The sequence below is a fragment of the Scophthalmus maximus genome, chromosome 21 (assembly GCF_022379125.1).
Source record: "Scophthalmus maximus strain ysfricsl-2021 chromosome 21, ASM2237912v1, whole genome shotgun sequence".
In the NCBI taxonomy this organism is placed as follows: Eukaryota; Metazoa; Chordata; class Actinopteri; order Pleuronectiformes; family Scophthalmidae; genus Scophthalmus; species Scophthalmus maximus.
Window position 1 is genome coordinate 3,941,343 of NC_061535.1, and position 18,658 is coordinate 3,960,000.

The 18,658-nt window shown below is 42.6% G+C and overlaps 1 protein-coding gene across 2 annotated transcripts in view; it reads right to left on the reverse strand.

Annotated features, from left to right (window-relative positions):
• The window catches only part of stau2 (staufen double-stranded RNA binding protein 2), an 85,563-nt gene that overhangs the window by 66,163 nt on the left and 742 nt on the right, over positions 1-18,658 (reverse strand). Inside the window, exons 2-6 of one of the 2 annotated variants that reach the window (XM_035619858.2) lie at positions 17,049-17,255; positions 16,299-16,429; positions 15,741-15,900; positions 14,042-14,177; positions 86-245 (exon numbers count right to left, since the gene is read on the reverse strand). In XM_035619858.2, coding sequence (XP_035475751.2) covers positions 86-245; positions 14,042-14,177; positions 15,741-15,900; positions 16,299-16,429; positions 17,049-17,247 — 786 coding nt within the window. In that variant the 5' untranslated portion in view covers positions 17,248-17,255. The remainder of the gene's footprint in view (positions 1-85; positions 246-14,041; positions 14,178-15,740; positions 15,901-16,298; positions 16,430-17,048; positions 17,256-18,658) is intronic. The other variant, XM_035619857.2, reaches the window with a different exon arrangement.

The window sequence follows — 18,658 nt, forward strand, 5'->3', positions numbered from 1 at the left end:
AGAAATACTTCAACAAGTAATGTTAACAACCACTACTACTAGTGCTAGTTTAAGCTTTTCTGTTTATTCTTGTGTGTGTGTTTACCTGTGGTGGCCGTTCTGGAATAGGTTCATTGCGCAGGGCTTGCAGCGCCTTCATGGCAGCGCTGTGTCTTGCTGCTTGGCGGGTGCGTCCCTCGCCGATGAACTCATGACTCCCCACAGACAGTTGCACATAAAAGATCTTAGGAACAGGATAATGGTACCTGGAGTGAACACAACAACAGACAGGGAGAAGGGGATATTTATAATAAAAGAAAAAACTGTTTACCTCGACAACAAAAAAGCAAATGGGGATTAAAGTATGTTGGGAGGCTGAATTTGTTTACCTCAAGGGAACATTTATATCTGACATAAGAACAGATGAAAAGCAAGGGAGGGGAGGCTCTGACATTATGAGCCAAGTTATCAATTCACAGCATTTACAGCTTTCCCAAATTAAAGGCCCATCACTTCATCAGGGTCAATTACTGCACAATGGCGTGTTGGCCAACCACTTGAGTGATGTCTTGCTATTGAAGCTCAGCTCAGGGATGGCTAACAAAGCACAGGGACATATATATCCCCTCTTCTTTCTTCTTGCCCCGCACATAGATTTTCCTCTCTTTCTTTGGGTCGTGACAGAGCAGGACTGAGCTGTCACCGGGGAGATTTAGAGGTCTGCGAGTCCGCGTGTGTGATACCCCCTCCTGGGTCAGGGGGAGAATGGCTGAGAATTTCCTGCCCTGATCATGGACAGGGAAAAGAGAAATAGTGGGAACGCTAGCGAGAGGGGAGAGGATTCCAGAGTTTTTCATATCCGTCAAACTGTCTGCTTTTCTTCTCTGCCAGTGCACGATTATACACTGTGTATATTCACAGGGACATACAGCCGCTATATGTGGTAGACATAAATTGATATACAATATTTTAACATTTTTAGTCAAAGCAAAGCTATCAATAAGTTTGAAATCAAAAGTGAATGTGGTGGAGCTTATTTTCACGAAGTGCTGAAGAGATTTGAAGCAAACTTTACAGAGATGCGTCCATCCCGTCTCCCTGTGTAAACGTATCTGTCATTTAAAGCTGCAACACAACATCTTGACTGGCACTGAATCCGATGTGAGATTTAACACTCGATTTGAGCTCATGTAGGAATTTGGGGATGACAGGACGTTCGAAAAACGGGGGGCGGGGAAAACTGTCCATACTGGAAACCTTAGCACAGTTTCATCAAGCACACCATCAAATGAGGGGATCTCAAGTCATAGCACCTCATTCAACAGCAGTCAAACCAGCACTTCTTGATACATTTGAAAACTATAAACATAATGACTGAGATCAAATGTTAGGACTCATTTATTCTCGTGTCCCTCACAGTGTGACAAGGCAACGTGTCTACAGCCAAGCTATGGCTGCCTTGTGGGACTGTACGCTGGGGCTTTAAGATTCATGTTACGTCTCAATAACAATACCAGTATGCATCATGTCGACTTGTGTTTACCATCTCGGCCTGTGATAAGACTGGCGACCCGTCCAGGGGGGACGATGCCTCTCACCCAGTGTCGGCTGGGATTCGGCTCCAGCTCCAGACTTTTTGGTGATGTCTATGTCAGATGATGCCAAGGCAAGAAAAGGCTAATGTAATGAAGGAAGGCATGATTAACACCTAGAAGTATGACTGACTGAATCAACCTTGTAAGACAAGAAAGTCTGACAGAGAACAAACTGTTTTGGTCAAGGAAGGAAGTCAGCTGAAGTGCTGTACAGCTGAGAATGTCCTCAGGCTTGCAGGTATTTGGTGATGAACCAAACTATTGGACAAATTAAAGTTCTCACCTGATGACGGCACTAAAAGAGCAGTCGTCATCATTATCATTCATCATTATCATCCTGAGGAGGACAGATGTACTAAATGGTAGTCCACCTAAAGGTTTGTCGAGACATTTCACTCAAAACCACAAATGTGAACCTCATGGTGGAAGAAAAGCCACAGGATTACCAAAGTCTTTGGTAATGACTGACTCAGAACCACCAATGTCTGGTCTTTTTTTCCTTTCCTTTTTTCAATCCATGAAGGAAATTTCAATGGGAATATACAGAAAGTTAAGAGATCATTAAATTAATTGAGGTAATCTTTAAAGTGTCCTGGTGGATATCCGTAAAAAATATCACAGCAATTCAACCAGAAGATGTCGAGACATTAGACTATAAAACAAAAAGTCGATCTAACGGTGGTGTTCGACACATCATCTGGGGAACATGAATGTCTGTAATTAATTACAGTTATGGACTACACAGGTGGAAAAGTTTACAAACTAGGATCTTGTTTTCATAGTTTAGGGCAATAAAAATGTTGATGTTTTAAGATCTGGAAATGTGGAACATTGCTCAGACCGGACAAAAAACATGAGCGACCAAAAGGTCATACTGATTCTTAACCAACTCCCAGGTTTAATTCATAAAGAAAACAAAAGGTAAGTATAAAATGAAATCCAACCTGTTAACTTCCATCTCACTTTATAGACCAATATCTGTAATTTGAGATTTACCTCCAAATAAACTTCCCAGGCCTCAGCGATTGCGTACTTTGGTGAGTACAGTGTTATCATAACTGACAGAAACTGTTGCATATACTAAACTGGAATTTACAACCAACATGATGAAGGTATCCCGGGACGACGTACAAACATTTGGCCCTTTTTCCACTGAAATACCAGAGACATTAACTCTCACAAGATAACTCTTTACAACACGTCATTCCTCGGAAAAACCTCTTCCCCCAGTCTCCTGCTCAAGTAGGCCTGACAATGAGTCAGCGCTTTACCCCCAAATTCCAGCAGGTCTTTCTCCAGCCCACAGCCCTCCTCTCGTCCGTCTGCTCTCAGCTCCTCCTGGCCACGGGAGCCTTCCCTGGGCGGGGGCCTGCCTGGCCCTCGCACGTCAAGTGTGGCCCCAGGGTCTCAGAGGACATGCCAAGTGCAACATGGGCTCCGGCCAACAGCACTGAGCCGAGATGGGAGCAGCTGGGGCTGGAGTGCTGAGTACAGGTGCGGAGAGGAAGGGAGAGAGAGGGGTAGGAGAGAAAGAGAGAGAGAGAGAAACCGAATGAGAGAGACAGAGTGAAGGAAAGAGAAAAACAGAGAGAGAGAGAGAGGGGGACATGGTGGGGAGGCCTGTGGGGGACCCTGCTCCACAACGTGGGAAAGTAGTGGCTTACACACAAGAGAGTCAGCCAAGAACACAGGCGAGCACACGCACACACATCAAAATCACGCAGACAAAAAAAAAAGGTCAGGGGAATCACGTCAGCGCACTGCGGCCAGCACAAAGAATCAGCACATGCTGGCTGGATTGGCCTGTTCTGTGTTATCAATTATTATTATTGTTATTATTATTACTACAGAGAGGGAACTGGACCAGGACACCTGTGGGGTGGGTGTAGAGACTGCTGAAAGGGATAAGAAAATAATAATAATGAAAAACCTTTTCTCTGTGATGACGTGAGTGTGTGTGTGCGTGTGTGTATCTGTTATGACTCAGGCTATGTGATGAGGGAGAGAGAGACCACCTGATGCCACAACTCAATCAAATGATAACTCATCAGCATTTAGCAATGTGTAATGAATTTGACTTTGAAGGCATCCCTTTAATGTGGGCTCTCTCACACACAGAGATGGACACATTCAAAGAGCCAGACGTTTTTTGAGGCCACACGCAGTCCTACTGGGAAATTGGAGATATGGTTTTGCAATTATTACGATAAATGACAGGGTGACATTTCAGCTGGAAACTATTTTCTCTAGTGGAATGGAAAACCATTTCCTTTCTAAATCCCTGAATAGAAAAAAAAGAAAACCTGCATGTTTCACACTTGTTCCTCAACTGAACACCAAATAGAGGCACTAGTTTTTTCATACAGTCAAGTCAATGTAATGTCATTTTCAGTAGATACAGTGATGAACGACTATTGTTAGGTTGGCAGAAAACTTAAACAAAATTGAATTAAGCTTTATCCCAAACTGCGGTTGAACGTGATACTTTCAGGGGGGGAAGCAAGTGTAGCCCTGCAATATAATGTTGACGACGCTACATGAAGAAACTTTCAAGTCACAAGTGAATAACAATACACACAGTGACGCTAGAGATTGCACAGTTCCACGGAGGTAAATAATAAATATGCGGCATGTAATTGAACACGTGACACTGCTGACCAGTTGCAGATGGCGCACAGGGAGCCATGAAAAACTTCAGCTGCCTTGGCTGGCAAACCTGTGCAGACCGCGGCAATCAAAACCAAATGCAGCGCTTCCTCTCAGTCGTAAAGCTGCCATTTTGCCCATGAGAACACATCAATCTCGGTTGTGCTCCGAATGGAGAGCCGGCCTCAGTCAGCCCCAGGCAACCGGGCTTGTTGTTGGAAACACCAGCGGATGTCACCTATACTTCCCAGTCATCACTGAATATTAAACAGGATCCTCTTCTGGCTACGCAGGGACTGTTGATGCTGGCAGCAGTTCACGTGTTGAGGTGCTTACACACTGTGCAACAAGTTCACTGCCTGTCAGTCTGAAAAGACGTCTAATAAAGCCTTGGATGCCATCAGTGTCAGGCTGTTTATTAATTTTGAGGCATGTCAGATGTTGCTATGAATTCCTGCTGGATGGTCGCGCTGCCGTCAGTAAACGGTAAAAAGAAACAAAACGTGCAGGCAGAAACATGTCGCATCATTCATTTGCAACTTACTGATTTGAAAAATTTAGCACAAAATAATTTAATGTGTCAGTGCTCTTTGAATAAGTGGGTGCTAACATTTGTAGTAGAGCAATGAATATTGTCTTGTGGATTCTTACACTCGTGTTCTAGTTGCTCAATGACTAACTTGGGCGGGTGACGTGACAACGGACTTCAAAACTGGATGTGAGACAGTGCTATCCTTTTGGTTGGTCTGTGTTGCTGGGTTATTTTCGTGTAAACGTGTAATTCGTGTTCCACAACAAAAAACGTGACTGTGGACACATTTTGGGAATTTCACTACATTTCTCTCACAATTGTCAAGTCTTGTCTGACAGCCCAGAATCACACAGTGAAAATGGGATTTACATGTAACAAATAACATGTTTATATTCAGGTTAGTTCATGAGGCAACTCTCAAGATAGATTAGTCCGTTTCTCAGTGTCACACTGATCATCTATTGCCCTAAAAGGGTTAGGCTAAACATTCATTCATTTAGCTCTACTTTACAAGAAAACTAATTTTCACAAAATATTTTTTCTGCATTCAACAGTCAAAACCTGACCCCCACTTTTTTTTACCCCGTGCTACTGCAGTAGTTTTAAAGTAATTAAGGCATACTTGCGGGTTTATATTGTATATATGTTGGAACCATATGTTTTCGTCTACACAAAGCAACAGAAAGGGAAAATAGCAGGCTAACAAAACACAGACAGATGAACGACAAGAATGAGGGAGTGTACGGGCCCATATCGTCTCCCAGCATCACTGATCATGACCACTAAGACATCTACTGGCCACACACGCAAACACAAAAAGCTGTGTGCAGTAAACCACAATTACACAGACATAAATAAACACACACACACACACACACACACACACACACACACACACACACACACACACACACACACACACACACACACACACACACACACACACACACACACACACACACACACACACACACACACACACACACACACACACACACACACACACACACACACAAAGCCCTGTGCTGGGAGCAAAAGGGTGACAGAGATTTGGAAGAGGAAAAAAAATGTTTTAGGGCAGACTCACTCCTCCACCAGCTGCACTTTCTTCCAATCTCCTGCCAGACCTTTACTCGGTTTCTCTCCCTCCCAACTTCCTTACTCCATTCCCTGTGTCCATCATTGATTGCTCTCCTTCCCTTCTGCCTCACGCAATCGCTAATGTAGAAACTACGGAGTGGTGTGAGAAATCAATCCATTTAGTCAAGTAATCACCGCTAAAAATGTGAATAACCGTCATGGTGTTAGGGGGGTTGTATTTCGAAATTCCCTGGACAATGTCTGTGCTTGGAAACCACTTAACCACGAGGGAAGAAGCAGATCCAGTGTGACGGTAGAGCAGTGGTTTGGTTGCCCTAGCGCATGACACAGAAACCAACAAACGTCCAGTTTACAATAAATGAAAAATAAAATCAGCTGCAGGGTGTCGAGCTCTCAGAGTCACTGTACAATGTAATGTAGCAGGATAATAATGATGACAGGGCTATGAGCAATTACACCATTTTTTTTTCTGATGATGATATCCAGAGGGCTGTGTTTTCCTTTTTTTTTAAATTCATTTAATCATTTGACAATTACATCAGTAGAATGTAACTTTGCCCCATAAATATATACTTGCCCTCTGTTACTTTGGCAATTAGCCCATTGACATCAGCCATTTACATCGATTTCAAACTATATTTACAAAATGAGGGATACACAGACAGGTTTATAGTGATATTACATATTGTGTGTGTGTGTGTGTGTGTGTGTGTGTCTGTCTCTCTGTGTCCATGTCTCACAGCAGTATCAAAAGCCACAACCAGCAATCAAATTCAAGCAGATGCCCCCACCTCACCCACAAATTTCAACGTCTATAACCAGCACACATCAATTCAGTCCGATGTAAAGTCAATCTTACTGCTAATAGCACAACTCTGCAGTTTAACATCGACAAACCTCACATTCTGTGTAGGTCTTCCATTAAAGTCCGTCATGGGGGCAATCTATTAACTTCCTCACATCCCTCCAGTGTAATGTAATATAGTGCTGTGTCTCAGTTGCTTCAGACAGCTGGTGTCTCCTATGGACAACTCATATCAGTGCCTCTCCTCACAACAGACATTTATCAAGAACGGCTGAGAGACACCGTGCATTCAAAAGCAGGGGTTTCATAACTTATTTTAATGAAACTGACCAATGTGACAGTGTTCATTGTCTCCACTGTTTGTTGTGGTATCAGTTTTGAGCCAGAGATCAAAGCTAGCTCTGTAATCAGCGTCTCGGTGCCCTCCTTCCATGGCTGACTCACGAGAAGTCGTGCCCCGCGTAAACCTACCCAGACCCTCCTTTCACGCTTTATTGCCGAGTCAGGGTGTCACACATCGAGTACCGTTTCCAGACATGATCGATTTACAGCACTGTAACCGACAGGTGGCATGCTACAGGAAAAGGCTGATTTCATTGTGCTGGTATTGAAAATGGTCTATTCCTTAAATCATATGACCGTAAGCAGCCAGTGCGTGAATAATTCTGACTTTTTAAGCACAAAAAGAAGTGAATAATAGAAAACTATTGCAAAACAATTGCAACATGTGTGCATTTATGGGAAATACCAAAAAAAGAAGAAAGGCTTTGTAACCCTGGTGCCTTTCCAGTGCCAACTGTTCAGACTTGAGGCTGTTTGTGAGGAATGACTGGCTGGACATCCGTCTAAAATCAGAGCCTGCTGGTCTCATTAACAGTATTACATTCTGACCTGCTGTTTTCTGTTCACCGCCATCAAGTGTGAAACACTAATTGCCAAATTGTTCTAACTTGGTGTCAGCCACATTCTGCATGCAAATGATTTCCCCTTTCAAACACATCCAGGGGAACGAGGAATGTCTTTTTGCGGTCTTTGTTGTTTGCATTCAGTCTCCCTGAAAATAAATGTTGCTGCACCACTGGGAGTTCCAAACTGTGTGAATCAAAGAATGCACACATTTGAATAAGTTATGCATTGGTACAGTAATAAATATTCAAGTCTGAGTGATATGGAATTTTGGGGGCCAATGCAGATATTCTGGAGTGAAAATTGTATATATATATATATATATATATATATATATATATATATATTGTAAAATGGAAATGATTCCTAAGATGTCAATATCAAGCCTGTAGAACAAAGAAATGTAACTGAGGCTTGCTATTTCACAGTTTAACCATAAAATTGATTTTAAATAAGTACAAATAAGAAAAGAAAACACAAACACAACCAAACATAGAAGTTGAGTTTAGAAAATAAACATAATTTTTTTAGATGTACAACGTAAACATGAATGCACATTATTTATTCCGCAGTATAAACGTTTTTATATTGGCAAACATACTGTGTTTGCCAGTATTTCATACTGTGAAAGGCTAATATCTGGCCAATCCAAATATCTAATTATGTAACATAACTGGTTAATTTAACAAAGAAAGGTCCATTGGGTTAATGTCTCTTTACTCCTTTACATTCCGCCAGGTGAGAACAAGGCAGTTTAAAATGTGAGATTTGCTTACAGTGAGGTTTGCTTTTGCTGACAAAGCAAAACGGCCACCAATTACAGGATGTAAATCACAGATTCACGGCTCAGTTTCCACCATTTCCCCAGGAGCCTTCGACTGGTCGGACCACCAAAGAGCTGCAGCATCACTTAACAGAACAAGCTTTGTTTTGACACGACGAGATGGCAGCTTCATCTAGCAGCAATATGGCAGAGTGAGCCCTAAAAGACATTAGTATAATCCAACAGTATGTCTACGGCTGGTGGGATTCAAACTAAAGAAAACCGAGTATAAAAAAAAAGCGTGGTAGATTTCTAGAGTTTCTGTATTCCTCATCACTTCTTCCAACCACAGGAGAGTGATTTGTGATTGTGATGTGCACCGCGGCCAAAATGTGGTTAAAACTTAAGAATCTGCTTCTTCAGAAAAGGAAAACCTGTCCTCCGTGTCAAAATTACAGGTATTAAGATGGAAAAAAAAACACCTGGGTACACAGTTGGACTACAAACTGGACTGGAAATGAGTGTTTAAAGAAATTGCAAATTCAGGCTGTGTTTTATGCATCGGTATCCTGGAATGACAATACACAAAGGGTGATTCCAAGTAACAATTTTGAGGTACATGTACTTAACTTGAGTATTAATATTTCTACTGAATAACATTTATGAGGTAAATATTGTACTTTTCACTCCACATTCTTAATTCTTATTGCTGCAGTTACTTATTTTCAAATGAAGAATCTACATCAAAAACATAATAAGCCTACCTACCTACCCATCTATCCAACTAGTATCTACCCATCTACCTATCTATCAACCCATCTACCTATCTACCTACCTATCTACCTAGCTATCTATCTACCCATCTACCTACATACTTAACTACCTACCCACCCACCCATCTAACAATATATCTACCCACCTACCTACCTACCCAGCTATCTACCCATCTATCTACCCACCTACCTCCCCACCTACCTACCTACCCACCTATCTACCCATCTATCTACCTACCTACCTCACATGGTTTAATTTCAATAACTCTTCAAGGACAAAGGGTGTAAAATCCATTCTTTACCAAGGCAGAAAACACATTTGATGGGGTGAATGTGATTAAAATGCTGCGTTGCTGCAAAGACAATGATGCACAAAATTTAGGACTGATGTCTGTCCACCTCAGAAACCTATCAAGAAATAGACAACGTTTCTCTCGACAGCCATTTACTGAGGAGCTACCCAGGAGGAAAGACAAATCAATTTGAGCGCTACAGCAAGAGAAGAGTCCAATTTCCTGGGAAATATATAATAAGGTAAAGTGTAACTGGTTTGTGATTGCACATACATACAGACGTGATTTCTTGTGCAGAAGCGCACAGCCACCTAGTGACCTACCTCAACACGCTGAAAAGGCAGCATTACAAAAGGTGCACCTACTGATGTAACCTGCTTCTCGCATAGTTGTCTCGGGTTTGGTTTTATATTCAATACATCAAGGCGAAAGAGGAGAGGAGGACGGACGGGGATACACACTAACTCGAAACTCCACTCAGACGAGAGGAGATGAAAGGAAGAGACCAGACTATTTGTGTCAACGAGTCTGTTGAGTACAAATCATTCCAAGCATTTGTTTATGTTGGACTTGGATTCAACTCCTCCACCCGCAGTCTCCACGATGAAACACTGAATCATGAGTGTACACCCATTTGTACAATTAGGAAAGATTATCCTTTGTTCTGGCTTGTCGCCCGTAGAAATCGATGTACTATCTTAGTGAATGCATCTGATTCACTCGTCCATGCAATGTAATAAAAAAGTTATTCCTCTGAAGTCTGTATCTTGTGGGCTTTGGCAGGCCCCTTTTGTTTTAGGGCAGCACTGATGATGGGATGGATAAGAGAAACCATGTCTGTGGAATGCCGGAGTGGACCACAGAGTACGCAGTGTCCCGATTAGGCTACATGAGTTTGTAAAGCCCAACAGGCCAGTGAGCTTTATATGTATATATATATATATATATATATATTTCTTTAAACTAAATAACAAAACTTGCGGGGGGGGGTGTGAATGGAAAACAGAGGAGACTGCGTGTGTGAAGAGGAACTCAGAGGATATCAGATACCTCCACATAGGAAGAGATGAGAGGAAATGTCCAATATAGAAAAAGCGCTCATGGGCAGATTTGCCTTTTCAGTGGAACAGGTTGGCTCAATTAGAGATGTAGATGACAAAGTGCGCCTGTTCGTGCATGTGCGTGCGTGCGTGCGTGCGTGCGTGCGTGCGTGCGTGCGTGCGCGCCCTTTGTGTCCGTGCCAGTTTTATGGTCTTGCAGGCATGAAAAGGGTATTCATTTTTCATGGATGAGTATCTTTCTATCGCAACTGTCGCTATATGTTTCTTACATGAGTATATGCATACACGCACACGCATACAGCATCACTAAGGCACAGTAAGGCTGTCATTGATTTTGCAAGGACACTGCCATAAAGCCACAAGGCGAGTCTAGAATACATCGCTAATCTATTCTAACCCTTCATGGGCCTCAATCAAAAGCAGAGCTCAGAAATCTCTCAGGTATTTAGTGCTAATGAAATGTGTATTAATTGCTCGATAAAATGAAATAAAATAAAAACAGTTTACATTGATCAGCGACAACATCAAAACTAGTCACCAGTTTTAATGGCTGATCGGTGTATGCTACACTTTGGGTCCATTTACTTTTTCTGTTGGTGGTGAATCCACTGCAGCACAGGTGACCCTGTCTCCCTCTCACCTTCCAATGGTGAAAGCAGCACAGGCCAGTTCAGTATCTGAACATCATCGCAGAAGGAAATGTCACAGAGAAAAGAACCCCCAGTCACTCAGCGAACTGTTCCTCCAGCTAACATAATGTTACCATCATAAGCAAATGAGGGCGTGGAGAAGGTGGGCGGATTCTGACTGCTCCGCTTTGCTCTAAACGGGGCAAGTCTTATCCAAATTCCAGCTCTGACAGAATTCAGGATGCAGGCGGCCCCGCTCCCCTGGGATAAGAACAGCGGGGAGGAAAAGCTGGGAGCGCCATGGACGTCTATACGCCGGAGAAGCCCAGTATGACTCATCGGAATCAGGTGCTCCAATGATAACACGGGAATCGGGGATTGTCCACAGAGCGAGTGCTGATGTCACCGCATTTCTTGATAACACAAATATTTTCCTGATCCAATGACCATATTTGTGAATCATTTGGGCTGGATTTTCCATATAATGTTTCAAAGCATTTCAGTAACTAATTGAATCGGCGGAAAAAAACAAGAATCATTCTGAGCATCGGCGTGTTTGAGAACGAACAGCGGCGTGGTTATGACTGCACAATAACAGAGATGAATTCACGATTTAGACCTGGACTTGGATGGAGAGGAATTATGCACAGGCCCCTTCGTCATAAATAAGATTCATTAAGACGCTGATAAATGCACATTTCATATTAACGCCATATTTCCTCATCAGGGCACTTTCTGATTTAATCAATACTGGTCTTGGCGGTGATTAGAGTGCTGATGGATCCGAGCCAGGTCGCCCTTCTAATGGGGAGATTCTCCATCAACGTGACTCCGGATCATGAATGATCACGAAGGACATGGACATATGGAAACCTTCCTCTCTCTGCAGCATCATTAAGGTGACCGATTGTGGATATGGCCTGTCACTCCACCACATATTCAGTCATCTGATGAAGAGAATTCATATTCAGAAGGTCTCGCTTTCATTAATCCAGGGCTCCACTACACTGAAAGAGAGAGACCCCGTGAAAACATAAGTGACCTTGGTCTAATATATACTCTTAAGTCTTTTCTGTGTTTCAGGGACACCCCCCCTTCCCACCTCCCGCTTACAGAGTGGCATAAGAAAAAAAAACAGACCATGAGGAATAGACACTGCCTGTCTCTTAGAAACTCATCACTGTGACAGATGACATTGACAGACTCGCTGGGAAACAGATTTTCTACCCTCAGCACACAGACGTTTGTCTTTCACCCCCTGTTTGTTCCTGCATGGATCAAAATAGTGTAAGATGTGAGCCAGATGCTAGACTGTCTGCTGACTAGACTCCGTTACCCAACACTGCAACTGAATCACGGACGTCTTCTGGCACGAATTCCACATTTCAAAACTAAATCCCAAAACATTTGGCAATCAGAAGACGTTACCGTAGGAATTTAAGGAGCCAACATTAATGTAAAAAGCAAAGCGGACATATGCTTTTCTCTGTTGCATTTCCTGTGTTAAAGTGATAACGTTGCATCCAAATACTGCGGATTCCACGGCAGAGATTGTTATGTATGTTGTTCACCACATTCCTAAGTAACATTACAAAATGGGTGCTCAATCACCTTATGAAAGCAGTGCTTAGGATTTTTTTTGTACATGAGGAAACACTGCCATCTGGAGGGAGTCCCACTAACTTGATGAAAAATAACTTGATGCCTGTCAAACTAACCAGGATAAACATATTCTTTTGTCATCTTCTCAGAAACCGTGTACTTCACTCACATCACCTTGCCTCTGTATTTAAAATAATATAATATTTAGATGACCAACAACATTTCTGTATTGTTATCACAAGCCAACATTTAGTATGTACACAACAGATACAATAGTTATTCCTTTTCCCAAATAGCAGAGGAAGGAAATGCATAGTTTCCTCTTTCTCAGTGTACTTTATATATTTATTTCTTCTTTTCATAGTTGGTGATTTACAAGTGGTTGTCTATGAAAGCCTAAATATGGCATCTCGTCTTTTACTCCCTGACATACGAACTTACACATCAACACACCCTAAATAACGCTCTCATTCTCTCAGGGAGAGGGGAATCATTCATTTCAACTCTGTGGAACGAACAAAATTTGACTAAGACTAAGGCTCCATCCACATTACTACGTTTTCATTTTATAACCCATCACTGCTGCCGAGCGCCTTAAACTGAGAAGTTTGGAATTGCTGCTCGCCCCGTTTTAGTTTGAAAACTCAGGGGCGGCTGTTGTAGTCTGGACGGGCAAATACTGATACGGTTGGAAAAGATGACAGTCACCCGCTTTTGCTTCCTGATTGGTTCTTATCAGTTACGACTCGACTACCAGCAGTGAAGACAAAATGTTGTGAACACTCACTTAAAGTGCTAGTTCCACCCAGTCGCCGCTCCGACAGCAGAAATCCCTGCTGCTACTTTTCACCATTGTTGTTTGTCGTTCGTAGTATTTTCTCTAGCTAAGCAACAAACAGCAGAGTAGACAATCTGCTTCCTGTTTACACCGGTACACACATGCTCGGCGTATGCGAATGGTCACCTGATACACGTTTCCAGATGTGTTATTATGGAAGGGGGATTAATACTGATACAGAACTGAAACGCTCGTCAGGAAGGAGATTGTTTTCATTTTAAAAACGCTGTTTTAAAACTAAAACTTATGAATGTAGCCCAAGAGCAATGGGCACCACATTCATCAGTTTACAAAACATAAGAAGTGAAGGACTACGTCTGAAACACATCTGTGCCGGTGGGATTAAAGAAAGAATATTGTCTGAGGGCATACATAACATATCAAGGCCATCATCTTGTCAACTGATAAAGGAGAAATTGGCGTTTCAGTGTAGACAGAGACGTTTAGAGAAATTACTTTGACAATGGAAATAGTTTACAATTCAGGCAGCTGGGTTGAGTTCAGGTAAAGGGGCTCACCTTTGGTTGAACATCCCTCTGAAGTTGTAGTTTGCTCTATAGTTGGGCATGGGCTTAGGATCCAAAGGCCTGTATATAGCGGGCTCTCCTCTCTTCATGGCCAGACCATTCAGCTCCACTGTGGGTGTTATACTGCCTGTGTTAGGAAGTATGAGAAAGGCAAAATTAGATATGGAAGATTGAAATTAACACAAAGTACCCAGAGTTATCAAAGTAATATATATAATAACATTATATACAATACAGCTTTAATAATTTCAGGAAATGACTTGTTGTACAATACACCCAAAAACTTTAACTGAAAATATGAGGATGTTTGTATTCTGCCTAAAAACTGTACATTTTGTCTGATGTGTGCACTGCTAATCCCAAAGCTCGCCGCTGACGATTCATAACCTATCACAGAACTTACTTTATCCTATTAGGAACTGACTATGGTGTCTTTCTCCACAACAGCGCCACAGAGGGCAGGGGAGATCAGACGAGACGAGCGATATTCATTTGGCCAGAGATAAAACAAAAGTCTGAACTGAGGCTTCTTAAAGAGGACCGGTACTGGCCTTGTTCTGAACATGGATTATTTAATTATATCCGACGGCTTTAGAGCTTTGCCTCGAAGTCAGTCTCCTCAGAGCGGAAATCAAGGAACAATAATGAGAGTTTCCATTAATAACAGAGAAAGAAAGGTGCAGGTAACTTTGTGATCATACAAAAATCATCTCTCTCTGAAAAACAGAGATATTTCAGGGCAAGACTTTGCCACGAAGGAACTTTTGAATTGTCCCCATCTCACTCCAATCGGATAAACAATTATTATTTCAACACCACACTTAGCTGCACTAATAAACGAACTAGCAGACGGCACTAATGCAACAACAAAGGAACAGGTCCATTTGTGTGGAAAAAAGCTGTGCAAGTTACTCACTCAAAACCTAAATACAGGAACTGAGTCCTGAGGACAGATATATGCCAGCTTACAGGGCAGAATGGGACAGCAGACATTTTCTTTGGAAAAAAACATAACCTAATAAATGAAACTGATTTAAGTTTGATGTTTCAGTAATAACATTAATGATGACTCAAATAGTAACCTACTTGCATGATGATGTGTCAGTGAACTAGAATGCACAGTACCACAGCCGTTGATGCCTGCTCCATTATACTGAAGCAGGCATTCATCATTTTTTTTTATTTTAATACATTACTGGTTGTGATGCTCAAACTTAATGTATTGAATTTAAAAGAAAAGGTTTAGCTGGGGAGCAGATTTCTCATAAAAAATGTCTCACTACAAGTAAAATTATTACTATAAATACAGCACAACAGTAAGAGCTGCAACCAGCTGTTGTGCTCTGAGAAATTTAACTTGAACAACTTATTTTAAAAGTCCACTGCCTAGTTTGTGTAATATAAGCGGTCTCTGTTAATTAGAACTACTGTATTTTGGTTGTGAATAAACCACTTCTCTGCATTGAGAGTCACAAAAAAATGAAACAAATGTTATGTTTCCCAAATATATATAACAAATGTATATGTTGCCCCCCCCATAGAATCTAACTCAGTTAAATAACCTTTTAGTAACTGTACGATATCCATTCCACATCCATCACATTCGTTAGAATTGGATGTAAAGTTTATCACACAAATTTATTTATTAAAAAAAAAACTAAACAAGATTTTGTTGTGGTTTTTTCGATACCTGGGTTACTGTTGATGTCCACTTTGGGGGAGCGGGGCGCTGGCCTGGGAAGGACACTCTCGGCCAGTGCTTTGGCAGCTGTGGAGTGCTGGGCCTTTTTAATGCTGGTGCCCTCCGCCTCCCACACCTGCTCCCCAAGAGTCAGCTGCACGGTGAAGATCTGGAACAGTGACACCCAAAGGGAGAGACATTAGCCGGCGAGCAATGACATGTGTACCGACCTCCCTCTGGAGCCCGGGTGGTGGGAGCTGGAAGGATTCTGCATGACCAATTTTCCTTGACGAAGAGGAGCACTCAAAAATCTGAAACACGTACTCCATCACATACTTGACACTTTTAGCACTTTGTGTACTAAGCCAAGCAAGGTGTGAGATTGTAAAAATAAAGAATACAAACATGAATAAATAAAATTAGGGTTTTAAAAATGTCTGTTGCTATTTACTGATCATCAATTCATATCTACAACTGAACATGTTTTTCAGTCCTTTTTTTCCCCACACACATATACAGTATTTACTACTACTTTACTTTACTACAGTAAAGCTCTTAATCACTCACCTTGGCATGTGCAGGGCCTCTCTCATTGAGGAGCTTGTACTGGGGTTGGATCCTGTTGAAACGGGCTAACTCATTCACCAAACACATTGGAGTTTTCTCTTTAGGGTTTGCCATGTTATCCTGGGGCGAGCCTAAAGGAGAGCACAGCAGAAGAATACATGATATACTTTACCTTTACTTCCCACACATATTATTATTTGCCGAGGACTGGAATGCAAGACGTGTTGGAAATTTGGTTCAGAACAGGATCGGAAAAATCTGCATCAAGTTATCTGATCAATATAGTAAGATTTGATTATGTGCAGTGGAGAGAGAGCAGGCGTTCTGGCCCTGTTCTAAGGCATCTTTTAATGGAACTGTAGTTATACATTCTGGTACAAAGGTAAACTTGACATACCTACATCTGAGGCTGATCAACAGGCTCAGGGAAAAATGGTTTGTCAGTCCATTAAGTGCATTCTTATTCTGCATTTTACTTTATGGCTTGAATCAATATCATAATTATCTTGTCATATAATTATTATTGCAATAAATGGCAAATGTGGCTATAAGATTTGAACACATAATACACAATTGTACAATGTTGGCACGTTTCAAAATAAGAGGTGCTGCTGAAAAGAACGTCGTGAATAAATTCGTGGCAAACTCACAAAAACTCATTAGAATGAATGATAATCGAGCCACGTGTATTGCAAAAAAAAATATTAACTTCCCAGAAGGGAAACCATTGTATTAAATAGTCAAGTCTACCTGGCGGTGAGGCAGACACAGGGGCGTCCCCATATCCGACTGCAGGAGCAGGGCAGGCGGGTGTGGGGGCCGGGCCTGTGCCGTTGACGGAGGGCTGCAGACCCAGGGGTCCTGGGCTGGCCATGGCCGTCGGGGGAACTCCGGGGGAGAGGCCAGGACCAGCCAGGGGTGCTGAGGTCTGTACTTTCACTTGAGCCATGCTCTATTCTTGAAACCAGACAACAAGTAACAACTTTTAAGTTTGTATGACGTACGCTGATGATGATGATGATCACTGCAGAGTGTAATCGTATCGCTTCAAATGGACTAAGTGAGAGTTACTTATTAAAAAAGATCAGGTAACCAATGAAGGCTACAGCACACTGTACAACATCATAAGGTATTAAGCATGTGTCTATACAAACCCGAGGGCAAACACACATTAATTTTCAAAGCCGCTCGCTGTCATTTGACAGATTTCTGCGGACACACAAGCCCGGAGAAGTGACTTCAAAAGTGAGCAGCGCGCGCCTATCTCACATTCTGATCCACTGGCAGCTAATGCACCCAGACAATGAAGCTTTATTTGAAGGAGCTTTGCTCATGTTACTGCTGCTAAGCTCACCCGGAAAAAAAAAGAAAAAAATCAGGGAATCCTGTGATAGCAGCCCGGACAAGACAATGGACATCGAACAACATTATATTAGGGGGAGCAAAGAGAGGTACAGACGGGCCAACCGTGAGTAGACACAGGTGAACACACATTAACTTCTCAATCTTTGGATTGGATGCTTGCAATATTTTCGGTGAACGCAGTCACAGGCAGGTCATAGCCCGCAGCTGTGCAATACAAAGTAACGCAATAGGCTGCCATGTGCTTCTCATCGACAGAATGTGGAGATGGAGCGTGTACAATATTATTCAGGTTTTTAAAAAAACTCAATTAAAAAAGGTCCAAACTGTACCACGGCATCCTGCCAAGACTGGCTCACTGTGGGCTCACATTAATCAAGGACAGGTACAGAAGGGAAATGAGGGGACATTTCTGGTCATGTCCTCACAGGGGGACGGGGGGCGACAGAGACCCTGGGGGCTCCTGCTGGTGGACCGTGGGGGGGGGGGGGGACATAGTGTCCTGCCCCTTCCTTCAGGTGCTGGACAATAACCCTGACTTCCTCTACGAGATCAATGAACGAGATGCAGGGGAAATCCACACATTTTGATTCCTCTCTCTCTCTCTCTGTGTGTGTGTGTGTGTGTGTGTGTGTGTGTGTGTGTGTGTGTGTGTGTGTGTGTGTGTGTGTGTGTGTGTGTGTGTGTGTGTGTGTGTGTGGCTGACAGATGAGATGAAACCGGCTTTAAGTGATGACCCATGAACGGAGGCGGCTCCGCACCCCGAAAGCACCAGCGCAGGTGTTGTTCACACCGTTTGCTTTTTGCGGTTCACGACACGTCCGCAGAACAACGTGCATGTGTTACTACAGTGTGCAGATGAGGGAATGGCGTGCAATAAGGAGGATCTCCTGTTCGTTTCCCCGGTGCCTCTCTCACGCCCCTGAGGTTCAAGGGGGGGGCTGGGTCACAATCTCACCTGCCTTAGCAGAGCCACACGAGCAGCCGGAATATGCATG